This window comes from Limulus polyphemus, unplaced genomic scaffold, assembly GCF_000517525.1.
Source record: "Limulus polyphemus unplaced genomic scaffold, Limulus_polyphemus-2.1.2 Scaffold7443, whole genome shotgun sequence".
In the NCBI taxonomy this organism is placed as follows: domain Eukaryota; kingdom Metazoa; phylum Arthropoda; class Merostomata; order Xiphosura; family Limulidae; genus Limulus; species Limulus polyphemus.
Genome location: NW_013673053.1, coordinates 16,802 through 32,309, shown reverse-complemented (window position 1 = coordinate 32,309; position 15,508 = coordinate 16,802). Strand labels below are relative to the sequence as shown.

The 15,508-nt window shown below is 31.7% G+C and overlaps 1 protein-coding gene across 1 annotated transcript in view; it reads left to right on the top strand.

The window, feature by feature from the left end:
• The window catches only part of LOC106474615 (elongation factor-like GTPase 1), a gene marked incomplete at its 5' end in the record, with an annotated part of 37,520 nt that overhangs the window by 7,779 nt on the left and 14,233 nt on the right, over positions 1 to 15,508 (top strand). The window contains 8 exons of the mRNA XM_022402925.1: positions 1,299 to 1,355; positions 2,472 to 2,519; positions 8,226 to 8,471; positions 10,754 to 10,833; positions 11,129 to 11,265; positions 11,928 to 12,050; positions 14,927 to 15,026; positions 15,331 to 15,343. Of these exons, the coding sequence (XP_022258633.1) occupies positions 1,299 to 1,355; positions 2,472 to 2,519; positions 8,226 to 8,471; positions 10,754 to 10,833; positions 11,129 to 11,265; positions 11,928 to 12,050; positions 14,927 to 15,026; positions 15,331 to 15,343 (804 nt within the window). The remainder of the gene's footprint in view (positions 1 to 1,298; positions 1,356 to 2,471; positions 2,520 to 8,225; positions 8,472 to 10,753; positions 10,834 to 11,128; positions 11,266 to 11,927; positions 12,051 to 14,926; positions 15,027 to 15,330; positions 15,344 to 15,508) is intronic.

Here is a 15,508-nt window from a genome sequence, read left to right as displayed (position 1 = left end):
ATCTATCATATGACATATCATATTATGTTGTTTTCTATAAAGAGAATTGTCAGTTTCTCTTTCAGTTCAAGCTTGATTCCCATGGGAAACACATTGATTAGCTTAGATGAAATTTTAACAACTCTTGTTATATAGTTAGAAAGCCAGAAAAATTGTGATAGTTATGCCTTTTGCACATTATTATTCTGTGATCTTTAGTGCATTATTTAATTGAATGCAATATTATTTAGTACAGTACTACCGTTAATATAAAAAGTAGGGTTAAGTGTCATTGACAATCAACAAAAAAAGAAGACCTGGATAAGTACCTTATTTCTTGTTTTTCATATGTATTTTTTATTTATTGTTATGAAATTAACAAAGATGTAAACAGGAAACTTTTTATGTTAGTTAAGGTTAGATTAGATGAAATAAATAATAATATAATACATTTTTTTCATGAGGTATGCTCGTGAGCTACACATTTGTCAAGTGAATTACAACTTATAATGGTGTGAATAGTAGTTAGACAGGGCTCAAGTATAAATAGAGTTTAAAACTATTTAAGATAAACAAATGTAGTTTCATATTACAATTTGAAGTCAAAAGGTAATTTAGAGTTATTTAATTTTTTTTTTGGTGGTTATGAGGTCAGTCAAATCTACCAATCTTCTATAAAGTTAGAGTTGAGAAAATAACAGATGAAATATAAAATTTTACTGAAAAATGTTTGAAATTTATTTAAGCAATTTTTGAAATGAAGTATTTTTAATCTTAATGTGGAAATTACTTTGCACTAGGACTAGTATATAGAAATACTATATATTCATGGACAAATCTTTAATAAAAATACTTCATCAAAGTGTATTAAAAGTTATTGTATAAAAACTATAATGAGTACAAAATGATTATGAGGTCAGTCGATTCAACTGACCTCGTAGTGAGAGAGTTAAATACAAGGGACATTCCCATCTTCAAAATTCTAAATCCGCAATCTGAATACATCTTTATGATCAGAAGGTTTGAATATTTTGCATCAGAAAGAGCTCTTACATACAACAGCTCAAAAGTGATAAATGTTTGGTGGCATCACACAACTTGCGAAATACCAAACAATGTTTAAGTATAGTTATAATACATGCTGTTTCACCACAATTTTATGTTGATTATGGTTTTCACCTGACTTGCTGATTTGCTTATTGGAAATTATTATATTTTAGGTACTCAACCCTCTGAATTGTGATTAAGAAGAATTTTTAAAACACATATTTTTGTTGTTGAATTTATAAGTTTTAGTGCTGACAATTATTATAATTTAGGTTAATGCAGTAATTGGAGAACTATTCACTGCAGAAGTTCTGACCAGAAGTAACAAGGTAAGCATTTTGATAAGTTTCTGTTGCTATTACTTTTACAGTTTAATTAAAGAAAGTCCACTAAACTAATTTTATCTAAAGTAGTTGTCATTGGGCAAAAAAAATTTTTACCAGGGGCATGTTGAAAATCTTAAGTTTTATTCAGAAAATTTGAACATATATTATACTACATACTAAAGTTTCTGTTTTGTACAAATTAACAACTTAAGCTTTTATTTTTCTGATATCCTGGCAGTATCAGATTGATGATTTCAGTAAAATGCGTGTAAGTTTTCAGGGTATTGGGAGGAATATGGCAAGTGAAAAAACGGATAAGTGAAAAGAATCTTTGGGACTGGGGCTCGAACCCAGGACTTTAGCTAATAAGATCAGTGCTCTATCCAAGAGTACAAGCTGTTCATGTATATTTTCACTCATGAGGCCTTTTAACTATGAATATGAAACTTTATAGTACATTGTGTGTGTGTTGTGGTTAAGCAATTATTGGGTTGATTACTATATTTAATTCGTATTATATACCAATGAAAGTAAACTTTCTAGTACACATTATTGTAGGGGGAAAAAACACCAGTCCCAGAGTTTCTTTTCACTTACAATAATGTTTGTTAGAAAGATTGCTCTCATCGATTCGTAATATGAACTAAATGTAGTAATATTGTGAGGATCTTTAGACACCATGCAGAAAAGATGATGCCTTGTTTCAAGATAGGCTTAATGTATGAAACGCCCTGTTCCATTAGGCTTAATGTATGAAACGCCCTGTTCCTTGACTAAACTTTTCTGAATGAAACTTGTAGTTCTTAATTTGATTCTGACTAAATCTGATTCCCCTAGGACTAGTAGTTTTTAAAATGTAACTAATTTAAGTATGTTATTATTATTGTTTTTTTTAATAATATTCTTGCCTATTCTTCTTGTAACTGAATCAAGTTTGTGAAGAATGTGTTTATGGAAAATATCACTTATTTGTGCTAGTAGAATTTTTTGTGAAAATTTTAATCATATATTGTCTGCTAAATAATACACTGTTTCAAATAGTGTTATAATACAGGCACATAAGAGTAATTTTTCTGTTATTTTGTTTAAGAGATCTGCTTTAATTGTTTTGTTTTCTAGACTCGTGAAGCTAAACTAAATGTTGAAGAGCCACCCTCAGAAGGAAAGGTTAGTGTATTGATGTTTTGTAAATGGATTATTGCATTTGTTACAAGCATGTTATTCCACTAAGTGTTTGTTCACTTTAGACTTAGAAATGCAGGTAGAGTAAATTGCTTTTAAAATTTTCTAATTAAGATGCATTTAAGATCCAAATGTAAAGAACACTTTGAAATATAAATACAGTGAAACAAGCCTCATCTTTGTTTGTCATCTTTACAAAGTTTTTAAAAGAAAAGAGGGAATTTGGTTCTAAAGGAAGCATTATGTTACAGGAGGTTATATATATATATTGTTATTGGCACATCTGTCAAAATGGTTGAGGAGAAAGGTGTTAGATACATGTTTATCCAAGCACCATTTCTAAAAGTTAGGTAAAGTTATAATTTAGAAGAAAAGTATCATTTGTTATAAAAATAGTTTAGGTCAATTATTTTCTGTACTAGTAACTTTTAAAATGAGTGTCTTCATTAAACTACAACTACTTAGGCATCACCTTGGGTTTTGTAAGATTCTAATGCAATAAATTACGTCTAGCTCATAAGTTTGTTCTAAAGAGAGAAAGTTTTGGCCAAACATTGAGTATTACACCACCTAACGAGAAACATGTTCATTATCTAGTCCATAATATTAACTGCAACTATTAACTAGAACATAAAAATACAATCATTTTATTTTTACCAATTATCTTAACACTCAGTCTTTCAGAACATAAACCTACATGTGGAAGTTGAAAAATACAGTTTGTCTGGTTGCCAGTGCAAAGTTGAAATTTGTGAATGGCAAACTACAAATTTCACTCAGACATTCTAATTTATTGTAGTTTTATTATTTATTTTTATAGTCTATTTTGTATGGCATTAAAGTAAAAAAACTGTATATTAAAATGCAGCAATAAGATTCATTATGAGTACAAACTATGATAATGTAAGTACAAACAATGATGATGTTAGTATGAGGTATGATAATGTAAGTTCAAACAATGATGATGTAAGTATGAAGTATGATAATGTAAGTACAAACAATGATAACGTAAGTATGTGGTATGATAATGTAAGTACAAACTATGATAATGTAAGTATGAAGTATGATAATGTAAATATGAAGTATGATAATGTAAGTATGAAGTATGATAATGTAAGTACAAACAATGATGATATAAGTATGAAGTATGATAATGTAAGTACAAACAATGATGATGTAAGTATGTGGTATGATAATGTAAGTATGAAGTATGATAATGTAAGTATGTGGTATGATAATGTAAGTACAAACTATGATAATGTAAGTATGAAGTATGATAATGTAAGTACAAACTATGATAATGTAAGTACTAACAATGATAATGTAAGTACAAACAATGATATTATCATTGTTTGTACTTACATTATCATACCACATACTTAAATTATCATTGTTTGTACTTACATTATCATACCACATACTTACATTATCATTGTTTGTACTTACATTATCATACCACATACTTACATTGTAAGTATGAAGTATGATAATGTAAGTATGAAGTATGATAATGTAAGTACAAACAATGATAATGTAAGTATGAAGTATGATAATGTAAGTACAAAGAATGGTACTGTAAGTATGTGGTATGATAATGTAAGTATGAAGTATGATAATGTAAGTACAAACAATGATAATGTAAGTATGTGGTATGATAATGTAAGTATGTGGTATGATAATGTAAGTACAAACAATGATAATGTAAGTACAAACAATGATAATTTAAGTATGTGGTATGATAATGTAAGTACAAACAATGACAATAGAAGTATGTGGTATGATAATGTAAGTATGTGGTATGGTAATGTAAGTACAAAGAATGGTACTGTAAGTATGTGGTATGATAATGTAAGTACAAACAATGATAATGTAAGTATGTGGTATGATAATGTAAGTACAAACAATGGTACTGTAAGTATGTGGTATGATAATGTAAGTACAAACAATGATAATGTAAGTGTGTGGTATGATAATGTAAGTACAAAGAATGGTACTGTAAGTATGTGGTGTTGAATAAAACAGGAGGTTTTGTGACCTCATGTGCAAGATCTTTTTTATACACATTTTTGTAATCTTTGATATTGGAGCACAAAAATGTGTATATATTTCTAAAATTACACAAAGTATCATTTTGATCTAAATGACATAGAGAGCCTTCAGAAACTTTGGGTAAATCCTTAGAGCACTGCAGGTATAAAATGAATGTGGAAATGCTGTTGTTTATCGTTAATCATCTCCACCCATACATTTACCCAAGTTATGGCAGTGGAAAAAATCCCTCCATGGATGATAACGGGTTAATATGTTATATATATGAATTTCTTGGTCTTAATTCAGATTCACTAATCTAGACATTATATAATCATTGGACTTAGATTGTTATTTTTGTAATTCTAGTGAAAATTGAGTGTAAGGACATATTAGGTTTTACGTTATTCTCATGTCCCTTTTCTTTTCTCACATTAATGTGTGTGTGTGTGGAATCTGTATCAATAGTGTTATTTTGTATCTTTTGGTTTGAGGATCACACTAACCCTGTGTTTGTGGAACTTGTACATCAATATTGTTATTATTTTGTAATTTTTGACTTCAGGTTCACACTTATGTTTGTGTGGAACCTATACATCATTAATGTTGATATTTTGTAATTTTTGACTTCAGGTTCACACTGATGTTTGTGTGGAACCTATACATTGTTAATGTTGATATTTTGTAATTTTTGACTTCAGGTTCACACTGATGTTTGCGTGGAACCTATACATCATTAATGTTGATATTTTGTAATTTTTGACTTCAGGTTCACACTGATGTGTGTGTGCACCTGTGTGTGGAACCTATACATCATTAATATTGATATTTTGTAATTTTTGACTTCAGGTTCACACTGATCTTTGTGTGTGGAACCTATACATAATTAATGCATAAATTCTCAGACCTCAAAATTTTTTCAGTAACAAAATGGAGTACAACAATATCTATAATAATAAATACCAAATATGGTATGAAGATTCTTACCTATAAAAGTACTAAATCTAAAATCTTACCTAAATGCCCAACCATCTAAAGCACTACCAAAAATCACATTTCCCTGTTCTGGTGAGAAATACACAGAGGAATCATCAGTCTCATCCAAACCACTGCTCCAGTCAAAAACCTGAAGTCACAGTATCAACATTAATGATGTATAGGTTCCACACACAAACATCAGTGTGAACCTGAAGTCAAAAATTACAAAATATCAATTTCATTATCTTCTTAGCTTTAGAATTTAAGAAGAAGTCTCCCCATAAAGTTTTCTTCAACACATTTTCTTTGACTCCCAGTTTTGTACAATACAGACGAACAAAATCTGTGATGCTAAAAAAATTATATTAATTCTGTTGTGTAGAGAGTTTAGGAAAAAACAAAGTACAGATTTTATAACAATTGTTGTACAGTTGTAGAATTGTAATAACATATACTTAGAAGTATATGTTGTTTTTTATTTCATTATTAAACTATATATTAAATCAATCTATTTATTAAATTACAAAAACTTGTTTAATCAAACATAATTTAGTTTGTAGTTATCTACAAATATTTTACATACCTGAGCTCTTGGTTAGAAGTGTTATCTACAAATATTTTACCTGAGCTCCTGGTTAGAAGTGTTATCTACAAATATTTTACATACCTGAGCTCCTGGTTAGAAGGTTATCCACAAATATTTTACCTGAGCTCCTGGTTAGAAGTGTTATCTACAAATATTTTACCTGAGCTCCTGGTTAGAAGTGTTATGTACAAATATTTTACATACTTGAGCTCCTGGTTAGAAGTGTTATGTACAAATATTTTACATACTTGAGCTCCTGGATAGAAGTGTTATCTACAAATATTTTACATACCTGAGCTCTTGGTTAGAAGTGTTATCTACAAATATTTTACCTGAGCTCCTGGTTAGAAGTGTTATCTACAAATATTTTACCTGAGCTCCTGGTTAGAAGTGTTATCTACATACCTGAGCTCCACTTCTAACCACTCTACAACAATGTCTGTTTTCTGATTCAGCTTCCCCAGTGAATCAGTGTTAAGTCTGCAGGCCTATAATGTTAAAAACTGAGTTTTGATACCTGTGTTGGACACAGTACAGATATCCCATTGTGTAGCTGTGTGTTTAACAACAAACAGTTTTCAAAACATTTTTCTTGCTATGAAATATTTTTTGTCAGTATTTATATATAAGCTTTTAGGTAACTGATGTGAAAGATTGTGACTAGTCTCATGTTGGGTCAGTGGTAAGTTTACAGACTTACAGTGCTAGAATCTGGGGTTTGATTCCCCGTAGTAGACATGACACGTAGCCCAATGTAGCTTTTCTCTAAAACAAACGACGACTATGACTTAGTGAATGTTACCATGAAAGAAAGGATTTATTAAATTTATTAGCTACTTTTATGGAAGTCATAAATATCTGACATTAACTAGAAGAGTATTTGGAATAATTTTTCCTTATGTTTGTTTTCTGTGAAACACTCTTACATTGCTGTTTACTCCAAAAGATAAAATCAACGTGATTGACATAAGTGCCATTATCTTATTTTACATCAGGCTCACATTCTTGTTGACAAAAGTTTGAGCAAAAGAATGACTAGGAATTTAAAGAAATAATTTTTCTTTAAAAATATAACATGGAAATTAAAATATACCTGAGATTAATTTGCTTTTTTAAATGATATGTTGATTGTGAACCAATTAAATAATAGAATACATGAAACTGTCTAGCGTTGATTTGGCTGTACGGTGACCTAGGTGGCCAAGGAAAGAATTGTATATAACACTAGATGGAGTTGCATACTAAAATATTTTAAATGTTATATTAAAGTTGTTGCAATTTATTTCTAGCTTTGTGCAAATATGCAATACTATCTTTAATAATATTTTTGTAAACTATATTTTTTAATATTGTAATTTGTTTGATAGCTAGAGGAAATTGTGCATTTCAATGATGAAGTTAAGTAGGTCTAGAAAATTTTAAGATATTATATGTCAAGTTTTTTCTAGTACATTCCAAACTAGATTATAAGTTTGGAATGTGTAGAGTTTTGTTTCAAGAATTGTTTCTGTCCGTTTGTAAGTATTTTTGACCTGTGTTAGCCATTATGCTTATTGAGCTATTTTGTACAAATAATTTGATTTTACATTAGTCCTAATTCTGTTACAGAGGTTTGAATGTAGGACTACAACAATGTACAAGTGTTCAAGCTTGTAGAGGTATTTCTGTCATTGAACATAGTTGTTTATAGCTTAGGTCATGGACTATTTCTGATATGGTATTTCCCTCCTCTCACAAGATTAGCTATTCTAACGTCTCTCATCATGTGTCACTTCACCACCAATAGGAGAATAGTACATTCACGTGATGCATGAGAACTACCTCTGTGCACCTCTACTGATCTATCACTTCTCGTTAGGCAATGCTTGCACTCGGATGTCTTTCTTTTTTCGTCTTGATTAGTATTTTAGATTGAATTAGTTCTCGAAGTGGTTAAATTTCACAGACTCAGTTTTTTTTAAAGTATTCATGTTCAACTACTCTTGTTCTAGTCACATTTATTTCTTCCATCAAATGTTTTTGTCTATTGATACAACATGACTTCTGAAGTTAATGTCACAACTTTGGGTGTCTCACATTCAACAGACAATTTACCACAGGCTTCAGTTGCTGGTGACCCGTTGGGAGATTTGTCTACGTTTATTTGCAGGGAGATTGAACATTATATTGGTCAACCTCTATCTCCAGACATTGCCCCAATTCCTCCTGAACCTGTGGAACCTGGGCAGGCTGATGAGGACTTTGATCACCTGTTTCCACCTCCTGAGTTTGTTGTGCCTTCCCATACCCATCCTGATGATCATGTTCAGCCTTCCAAGCTTTCTCAGACTTTATTTCTCAGGCATGTGATGTTTTATTTCTTGCTCCCATATATTATGACCCAAATCCTTCATTAATGCATGAATATACTTCCCAACCCCATTTGGTTTCCCTCCATCCCCTGACATTCTGGTACACGCTGAACAATTCACCTCTCAGTTGGGTGATGGCGTTAGTATGCCTCGTCCCCCATGGGCTTCAAATCAGTCTGTCCTCGCATATCATTGTACTGATTGTCCATATCTCGACCAATGTTTGGGTTCTTCAGATTTTGTCAGAGGACCTCGAAATTCCATTTTTTGTCCCAGATACTTGTTTCCTCCCTTTTTTTCGTGATCCCATAAGTTTCAAGTGTCTATCAGAGATGGTACAGGACCTTCTCACCCACCAGGCTGTCGAACCTGTACCACATCATTCACCTGGGTTTTACTCCATCTCTTTGTTATGCCCAAAAGGACCGGGAACTGGAGACCTATCGTCAATCTGTTCCACCTCAATCGATTTTTTAACCTCCCACATTTCACCCTGGAGTCCTACCTCACTCATCAGTGGGCATTTTCTATGGGTCTATGGATGACCAAGATGGATATCTCCAATGCTTATCTGCATATTCCCATCTCGGAATGATCTTCTCGTTATCTTTGATTCGTCCATCGAGGGATGGTGTACCAATTTTGTGCTGTACCTTTCAGGCTGGCTTCTGCTCCTTATGTTTTCTGTCAGGTGGTGAGAGCTTTTGCTCTTCATCTTTATGCCCTGGGACTGCATTTCCATTTTTAAATGGACAACTGGCTACTTCTGGCCCATTCCGAACAGGAGTTGGCCAGTCATACTCGCCATCTCCTTGAAGCTGCTCGGGTAGGCTGGTTGATGAAATTAGAGAAGTCCTTCTTGCATCCTACCCAATAGTTGGGCGGTGGTGTTCTGCTGGTGTAGATGACGTAATATGCTCTGATTTGCGATTAACCATACAATGGAGTGAGACTTCAAAATGCAGTTCACTCCTTTGTCTGGGAGCCGTCATCCTAACTTCATGCGGATGTTGGTACTCCACAGGCTGGTTTTGGATTTCGAGTGAATCAATCGGCATAATTCCTCACACAGGTTTAGTGTTGTTTATTTTCCTCCCTTCCTCCTTCGTGTTATGGATCACATGAGGGATACGTGGGATTGTTCTGGTTCTATCCTTGGCTCTCTCTTATTACGTAGATGTTATTGCTTTTTGGATGGTCCTGACCTGTTTCACAGCCACGGGCATTGATTGCATGCGATAGACTTCCTTTTGATACCGGATGTCAAATTTCCGGATCTATAGATGTAATACCCAGGAATCAGAGTAGTTCTCAATTCCCCAGTTCTTGAGTTTGAGGTGAAGATAGTATGATCCTCATCCTACCCTTGCATGGATGTTGATACTCTGTGAGAAGTTTTTGGATTTAGTTGACTTACCAAGTATGGTCCGCTGTGCCCTAGCCACTCTACACCATGGGACGCATCATCATTTAGCCACTTTTCTTATCACGGGATTGAATTACTATGTTTTTCTCTGGTTAGGATCATCTTCCGCATTCTCTTCCCCTGGGATGTGCTCCTCTCATTTTCCGCCCTGATTTCTTACACATTTCACATATGGGTGAAGAGTATACCTGGATCAGTTCCCCTCTTTGGATCTGACTCTCTCACCTACAGAGGTATCCTTTGGATGGTTTCGGAGGTTATGTCTGTTCTCTCTCACTGGTCCCTCCTCCTAATCAGTGAAGGATTCTAGCTAATCTTGTGAGTGGAGGGAAGTATTGTATTAGAATTTATAATTTTTCTATACTGAAAATGTATTTCCGATAGGTATTTCTGTCTGTTAACACTTCCCACCCTTCCTCCCCACTCACTTCCGGTGTTTCCGTCATCTGCCAAACTTTGAAGTGATAGTTCAGTAGAGGTGCATAGAGGGAGTCACATGCGTCATGTGAGTGTACTATTCTCCTATTGGTGGAGAAGTGATGCATGATGACTTGCATTGGAATCATTTGATTCCAGTAGGGGGTGCGGAAGGCTTGTGGCATGTGTAATAAAAGAGTTTGCATATAGAGGGCAGCAGTGAACAAGAATAGTTAATCTTGTGAGAGGAGGGAAGTACCTATTGGAAATACTTTTTCAGTATAGGCAAATTATAACTTCTGTCAATTAATATAACTGTTTATAGTTTATGGACTGATTCTGTCACCTTGTCAGGTTTTTAAAATTAATAAATCTGAACAAGTTTCTGAGGAATACTTTTTCACCTAATAAAGAGAAGATTTGGATTTTATAGGCTAAAGCAAAGAAGCCACTGTTTGTGCAGTTAGTTTTAGAAAACATCTGGGCTGTTTATGAAGCTGTTATGGTGAGAAGGTAAGAATGTTTTCATGTTTTAATAATGCCTAGCTTAGAATCTGTGGTATTCTTGATTGATGTTGCCTGGCTTAGAATCTGTGGAATTCTTGATTGATGTTGCCTGGCTTAGAATTTGTGGTATTCTTGATTTATGTTAAATCATTCAGTTAAATTCACAGGTATGACAGGAATTATACAAATTTTATTTAAATTTTTCTAAGTAAAAAAAATTGGAATAATACATGAACTTGTATTTTAATTATTGTAGCTGTGTATATAAGAATGAAAATTAAATTTTTTCTTGCCTTATTAGAGATGCAGAAATGATGGAAAAGATAGTCAAATCTATGAGCCTGACAGTCTCGACTAGGGATGCTCGACACAGTGATCCGAGAGTTAAATTACAAGCTATTCTTGGTCAGTGGTTACCTCTCTCCAAAGCTGTGCTAGGTAATTTTATAGTTTTTTTGTATTCTGAAATGATAAACTAATGTAAATTTTTTGTTTAATTGATAAGAACTTTAAATTCATTCAAAATTGCTCCCCAAGTGGTATATCAGTTTGTCTTCAGACTGACAATGCTAGAAAGCGTGTTCTGATACCCATGGTGGGCAGAGCACAAATAGCCCATTGTGTAGCTTTGTGGTTAATTACAAACAAACCATTTAAAAATGTTTATTGTAAGCAACGTGTTTTTCCAACAGTTAAGTTTTAAGCCATCTCTTGATTTTTATGCTCGTATGTTTTATTTTTTCCTTGGAAGTTATTGTAGATATTACAAACAAATCTTGAATATTTGGAGATATCTCGGTGCTTCCAATTTCAAGTCATTCTGTTTTGCTTTCTCTATACAGGTGTAATTTGTTTCATGTGAACTTATATTTCTGTTTATCTTTAAGGTGTGTTCTAATGTAGTGATTGTTGAGAAGAGAAAATAAAGGATGAATGAAAAAAAAAAGAATCAAAGAATAATCTAGACTTAATAATAAATTTGAATATTTTAAGACTTTTGGAAAGCACGGACTTGTGAAATACATAAGTATTTAGTTTACCTTTGTAAAAAAAATGTTTTATAGTAAAAATATATTATTAATTTTTTTTCTGATCTTTAGAAAAAGTTAGCTTGTTAGTCCCCAATCCTCTAGAGTTAAGTGAGGAGAGAGTAGAAAGTCTCATGTGCACCAGTACTTGTAGATTTGACTCACTGCCTGTACAGACACAGTCTTTGAAGGAAGGTAAGAATTTGAGGTTTTTAATGTATGTGTGACTTAGAGATGTATATTTTTTATAGTACCTGCCTGTTTTGTTTGTATTTTATTACCTTTTATTTGTAGGCTCTTGTGTATGAAATTAATTATAATTGATTTAATGTAGAATTCTGATGATAATATGGATAGCTCTTACAAGTACAACATTCTAAGTACTTTACACTAATAGAATTGCAAGAACTGTTTAAAACAATAGTTTTTAAAATAATTACCTTGGGAATATGTCCTATCTGATGGTAATACTCTTATCAAATCCATGTACACTCGTAAAACTGTAACACTGAAGTATTAATATAACACTGTAGTACTAATACCATTTTAACACTGTGGTACTAATACCATTGTAACACTGTGATACTAATACCATTGTAACACTGTGGTACTAATACCATTGTAACACTGTGGTACTAATACCATTATAACACTGTATTACTAATACCATTGTAACACTGTATTACTAATACCATTGTAACACTGTATTACTAATACCATTGTAACACTGTAGTACTAATACTAATGTAATACTGCCATTATAAACCCTACATATATGGCCATTTTAAGTAACCTTACAACCACCATGAAACTATACATACTGTAACTCTGAATGTACTAAATGTATCTTCATGAGACTATACATACTGTAACTCTGAATGTAATAAGTGTATCTTCATGAGACTATACATACTGTAACTCTGAATGTACTAAATGTATCTTCATGAGACTATACATACTGTAACTCTGAATGTAATAAGTGTATCTTCATGAAATTTGGCAAACATTCAAGTCTGTGTATCCAAAAAATCAGACTTTTTAATAAAGATTTTGTCTTTAAATTCACAAAGTATTTACTGATTTAGTCTGAATGAAACTTTATTTTCAACCTAAGAATAAAAATACTTTTCTTAATCTAATACACAGGTTCATATTTCATTTCCATAGTCTGTATCCAAAAAATCAGACTTTTTAATAAAGATTTTGTCTTTAAATTCACAAAGTATTTACTGATTTAGTCTGAATGAAACTTTATTTTCAACCTAAGAATAAAAATACTTTTCTTAATCTAATACACAGGTTCATATTTCATTTCCATAGCCTCTAGAACGTCCTGAATGAATATGAAAGTTTTTTCAGTAAGAACGTGTACTTTATTTTGTATTTTATCTACCGTAACACTAATACATTTTTTCTAGACTGACTGTAGAGAATTATACATACTTATCCTAACAATCTAACCTTTTCTGGTTTACTTTCTTTTAATTCTATGATTTTATAACTGTACTTTGAGCTGTCTCCTATACTATGACAAACAATAAATCTCCTGATAGGAGAGCTTAGAGCAAAGAAATTATCAGGTGATGTATTCCTTCAGGAGTGATCACGAAAAATGTTATTTAATTTTTTTCATTTAAATTTTCTTAGCTAAGTTTTTAATTTTCACATTTTGATTGCTTTTATAGCAATTAACAAAAACATACATAAAAAAACAAGAAATTTAGCACTTACCTTAGTTATAGGCCTGTTTATAGCCAGGAACATACTTTGATAAAATTACTGTTTTCAAACTTTGTTGGCTATCCACAGAATAATACATATAGCTTTCAAATATGCATTTTAGAACACAAAAGGTGTACCAAGCACTAGAATAAAATGTTCTAAAATTACTATAATTTATCTGGCTTTCAAACAAAGCTATAATTAGGTTTGATAAGGAAATTTATATTAATGTAACACCACAGTACTAATATTAATGTAACACCACAGTACTAATATTAATGTAACACCATAGTACTAATATTAATGTAACACCATAGTACTAATACTAATGTAACACCACAGTACTAATATTAATGTAACACCATAGTACTAATACTAATGTAATACCACAGTACTAATATTAATGTAACACCGCAGTACTAATACTAATGTAACACCGCAGTACTAATACTAATGTAACACCGCAGTACTAATATTAATGTAACACCGCAGTACTAATATTAATGTAACACCGCAGTACTAATATTAATGTAACACCACAGTACTAATATTAATGTAACACCACAGTACTAATATTAATGTAACACCACAGTACTAATATTAATGTAACACCACAGTACTAATATTAATGTAACACCACAGTACTAATAGTAATGTAACACCACAGTACTAATAGTAATGTAACACCATAGTACTAATATTAATGTAACACCATAGTACTAATATTAATGTAATACCACAGTACTAATAGTAATGTAACACCACAGTACTAATACTAATGTAACACAGCAGTGCTAATAGTAACGTAACACCGTAGTATTTGGTTGTTACCAATAAAATGTTTCAATAACACAAATACTTATAAATGATTGTTCCACCTTAATTTGGAACTTTCTTATTAATTAAAATAAGTTTTAATAATTTGGAACTTTCTTGTTAATTAAAATAAGTTTCAGTAGATCTGAGACAGTCATAGCACTGATTGGGCCACAGTTAAGTCATAGCACTGATTGGGCCCTACTTTTTCATAATATCTTCCATATGGTATTTAACTGTATTTCTAACCATATTTTAATTTTGATATTAATCCACAATTATCTTTTTTTTAGTTTTTCAGTGGCACCATGTACCCCAAATGTACGTGGATGATTTTTCTTTTATATAACATTTTTAAAAAGTTATTGGGATTTTCTTACACAAATGTAACTAACCATTTTCTTGACTAGAACTCTTAAAAGTCCTGGATATAGGACTAGTGATGAAACTTATGAATTAAGTCTTGAAGGTTCTCATGATAATCATCAAACATATTGGTAATGTTCAGACAGTTAGTTTTATTTTGTTGTTAGACTTCCTGGCCTGTAGTGCTTCAGACGAGGCTGCTGTAATTGTTTGTGTCTCGAAGATGTTTCCAGTTGAGAGAAAACAGCTTCCCCAAAACAGACAGAGGTAAATATGTTGCAATTGGTGAAAACAAAACAAAATCAATATTTTATTTTCTAAGTTTACCAACTATACATTCATTTATATAAATTGTTTGAAGGTTTGTTTTTAAGTTGCAACAAATATAACAACTGGGCATTTTTTGTTACATAAGTGAAAAATATGCTTTGTCTAATGTTTCTTTTATGTTAAAACCTAATAATTTGTACTTTTATTTATGTCTTTCTTTTTTTTTCTGAGTTTTAGTTAGTTTAGCTATTAATTTTTATTTATTTGATTGTGTTTTATACATTCTTTTAAGGTGAATCAGTTCACCTTGCACAGTAATTTAAACTTAGTGGACTGTGTTAAACCTTCGACGGCTTCATGATACTTGTTTTTTTAGTAGCATTGAGTTCGAGTCTGTTGAAAATTTTCTTAAATGTTATGACATAAAATAATATTTTAATAACGAATTTAACAAAAAAAGTAATTTTTTTTGTAAAATA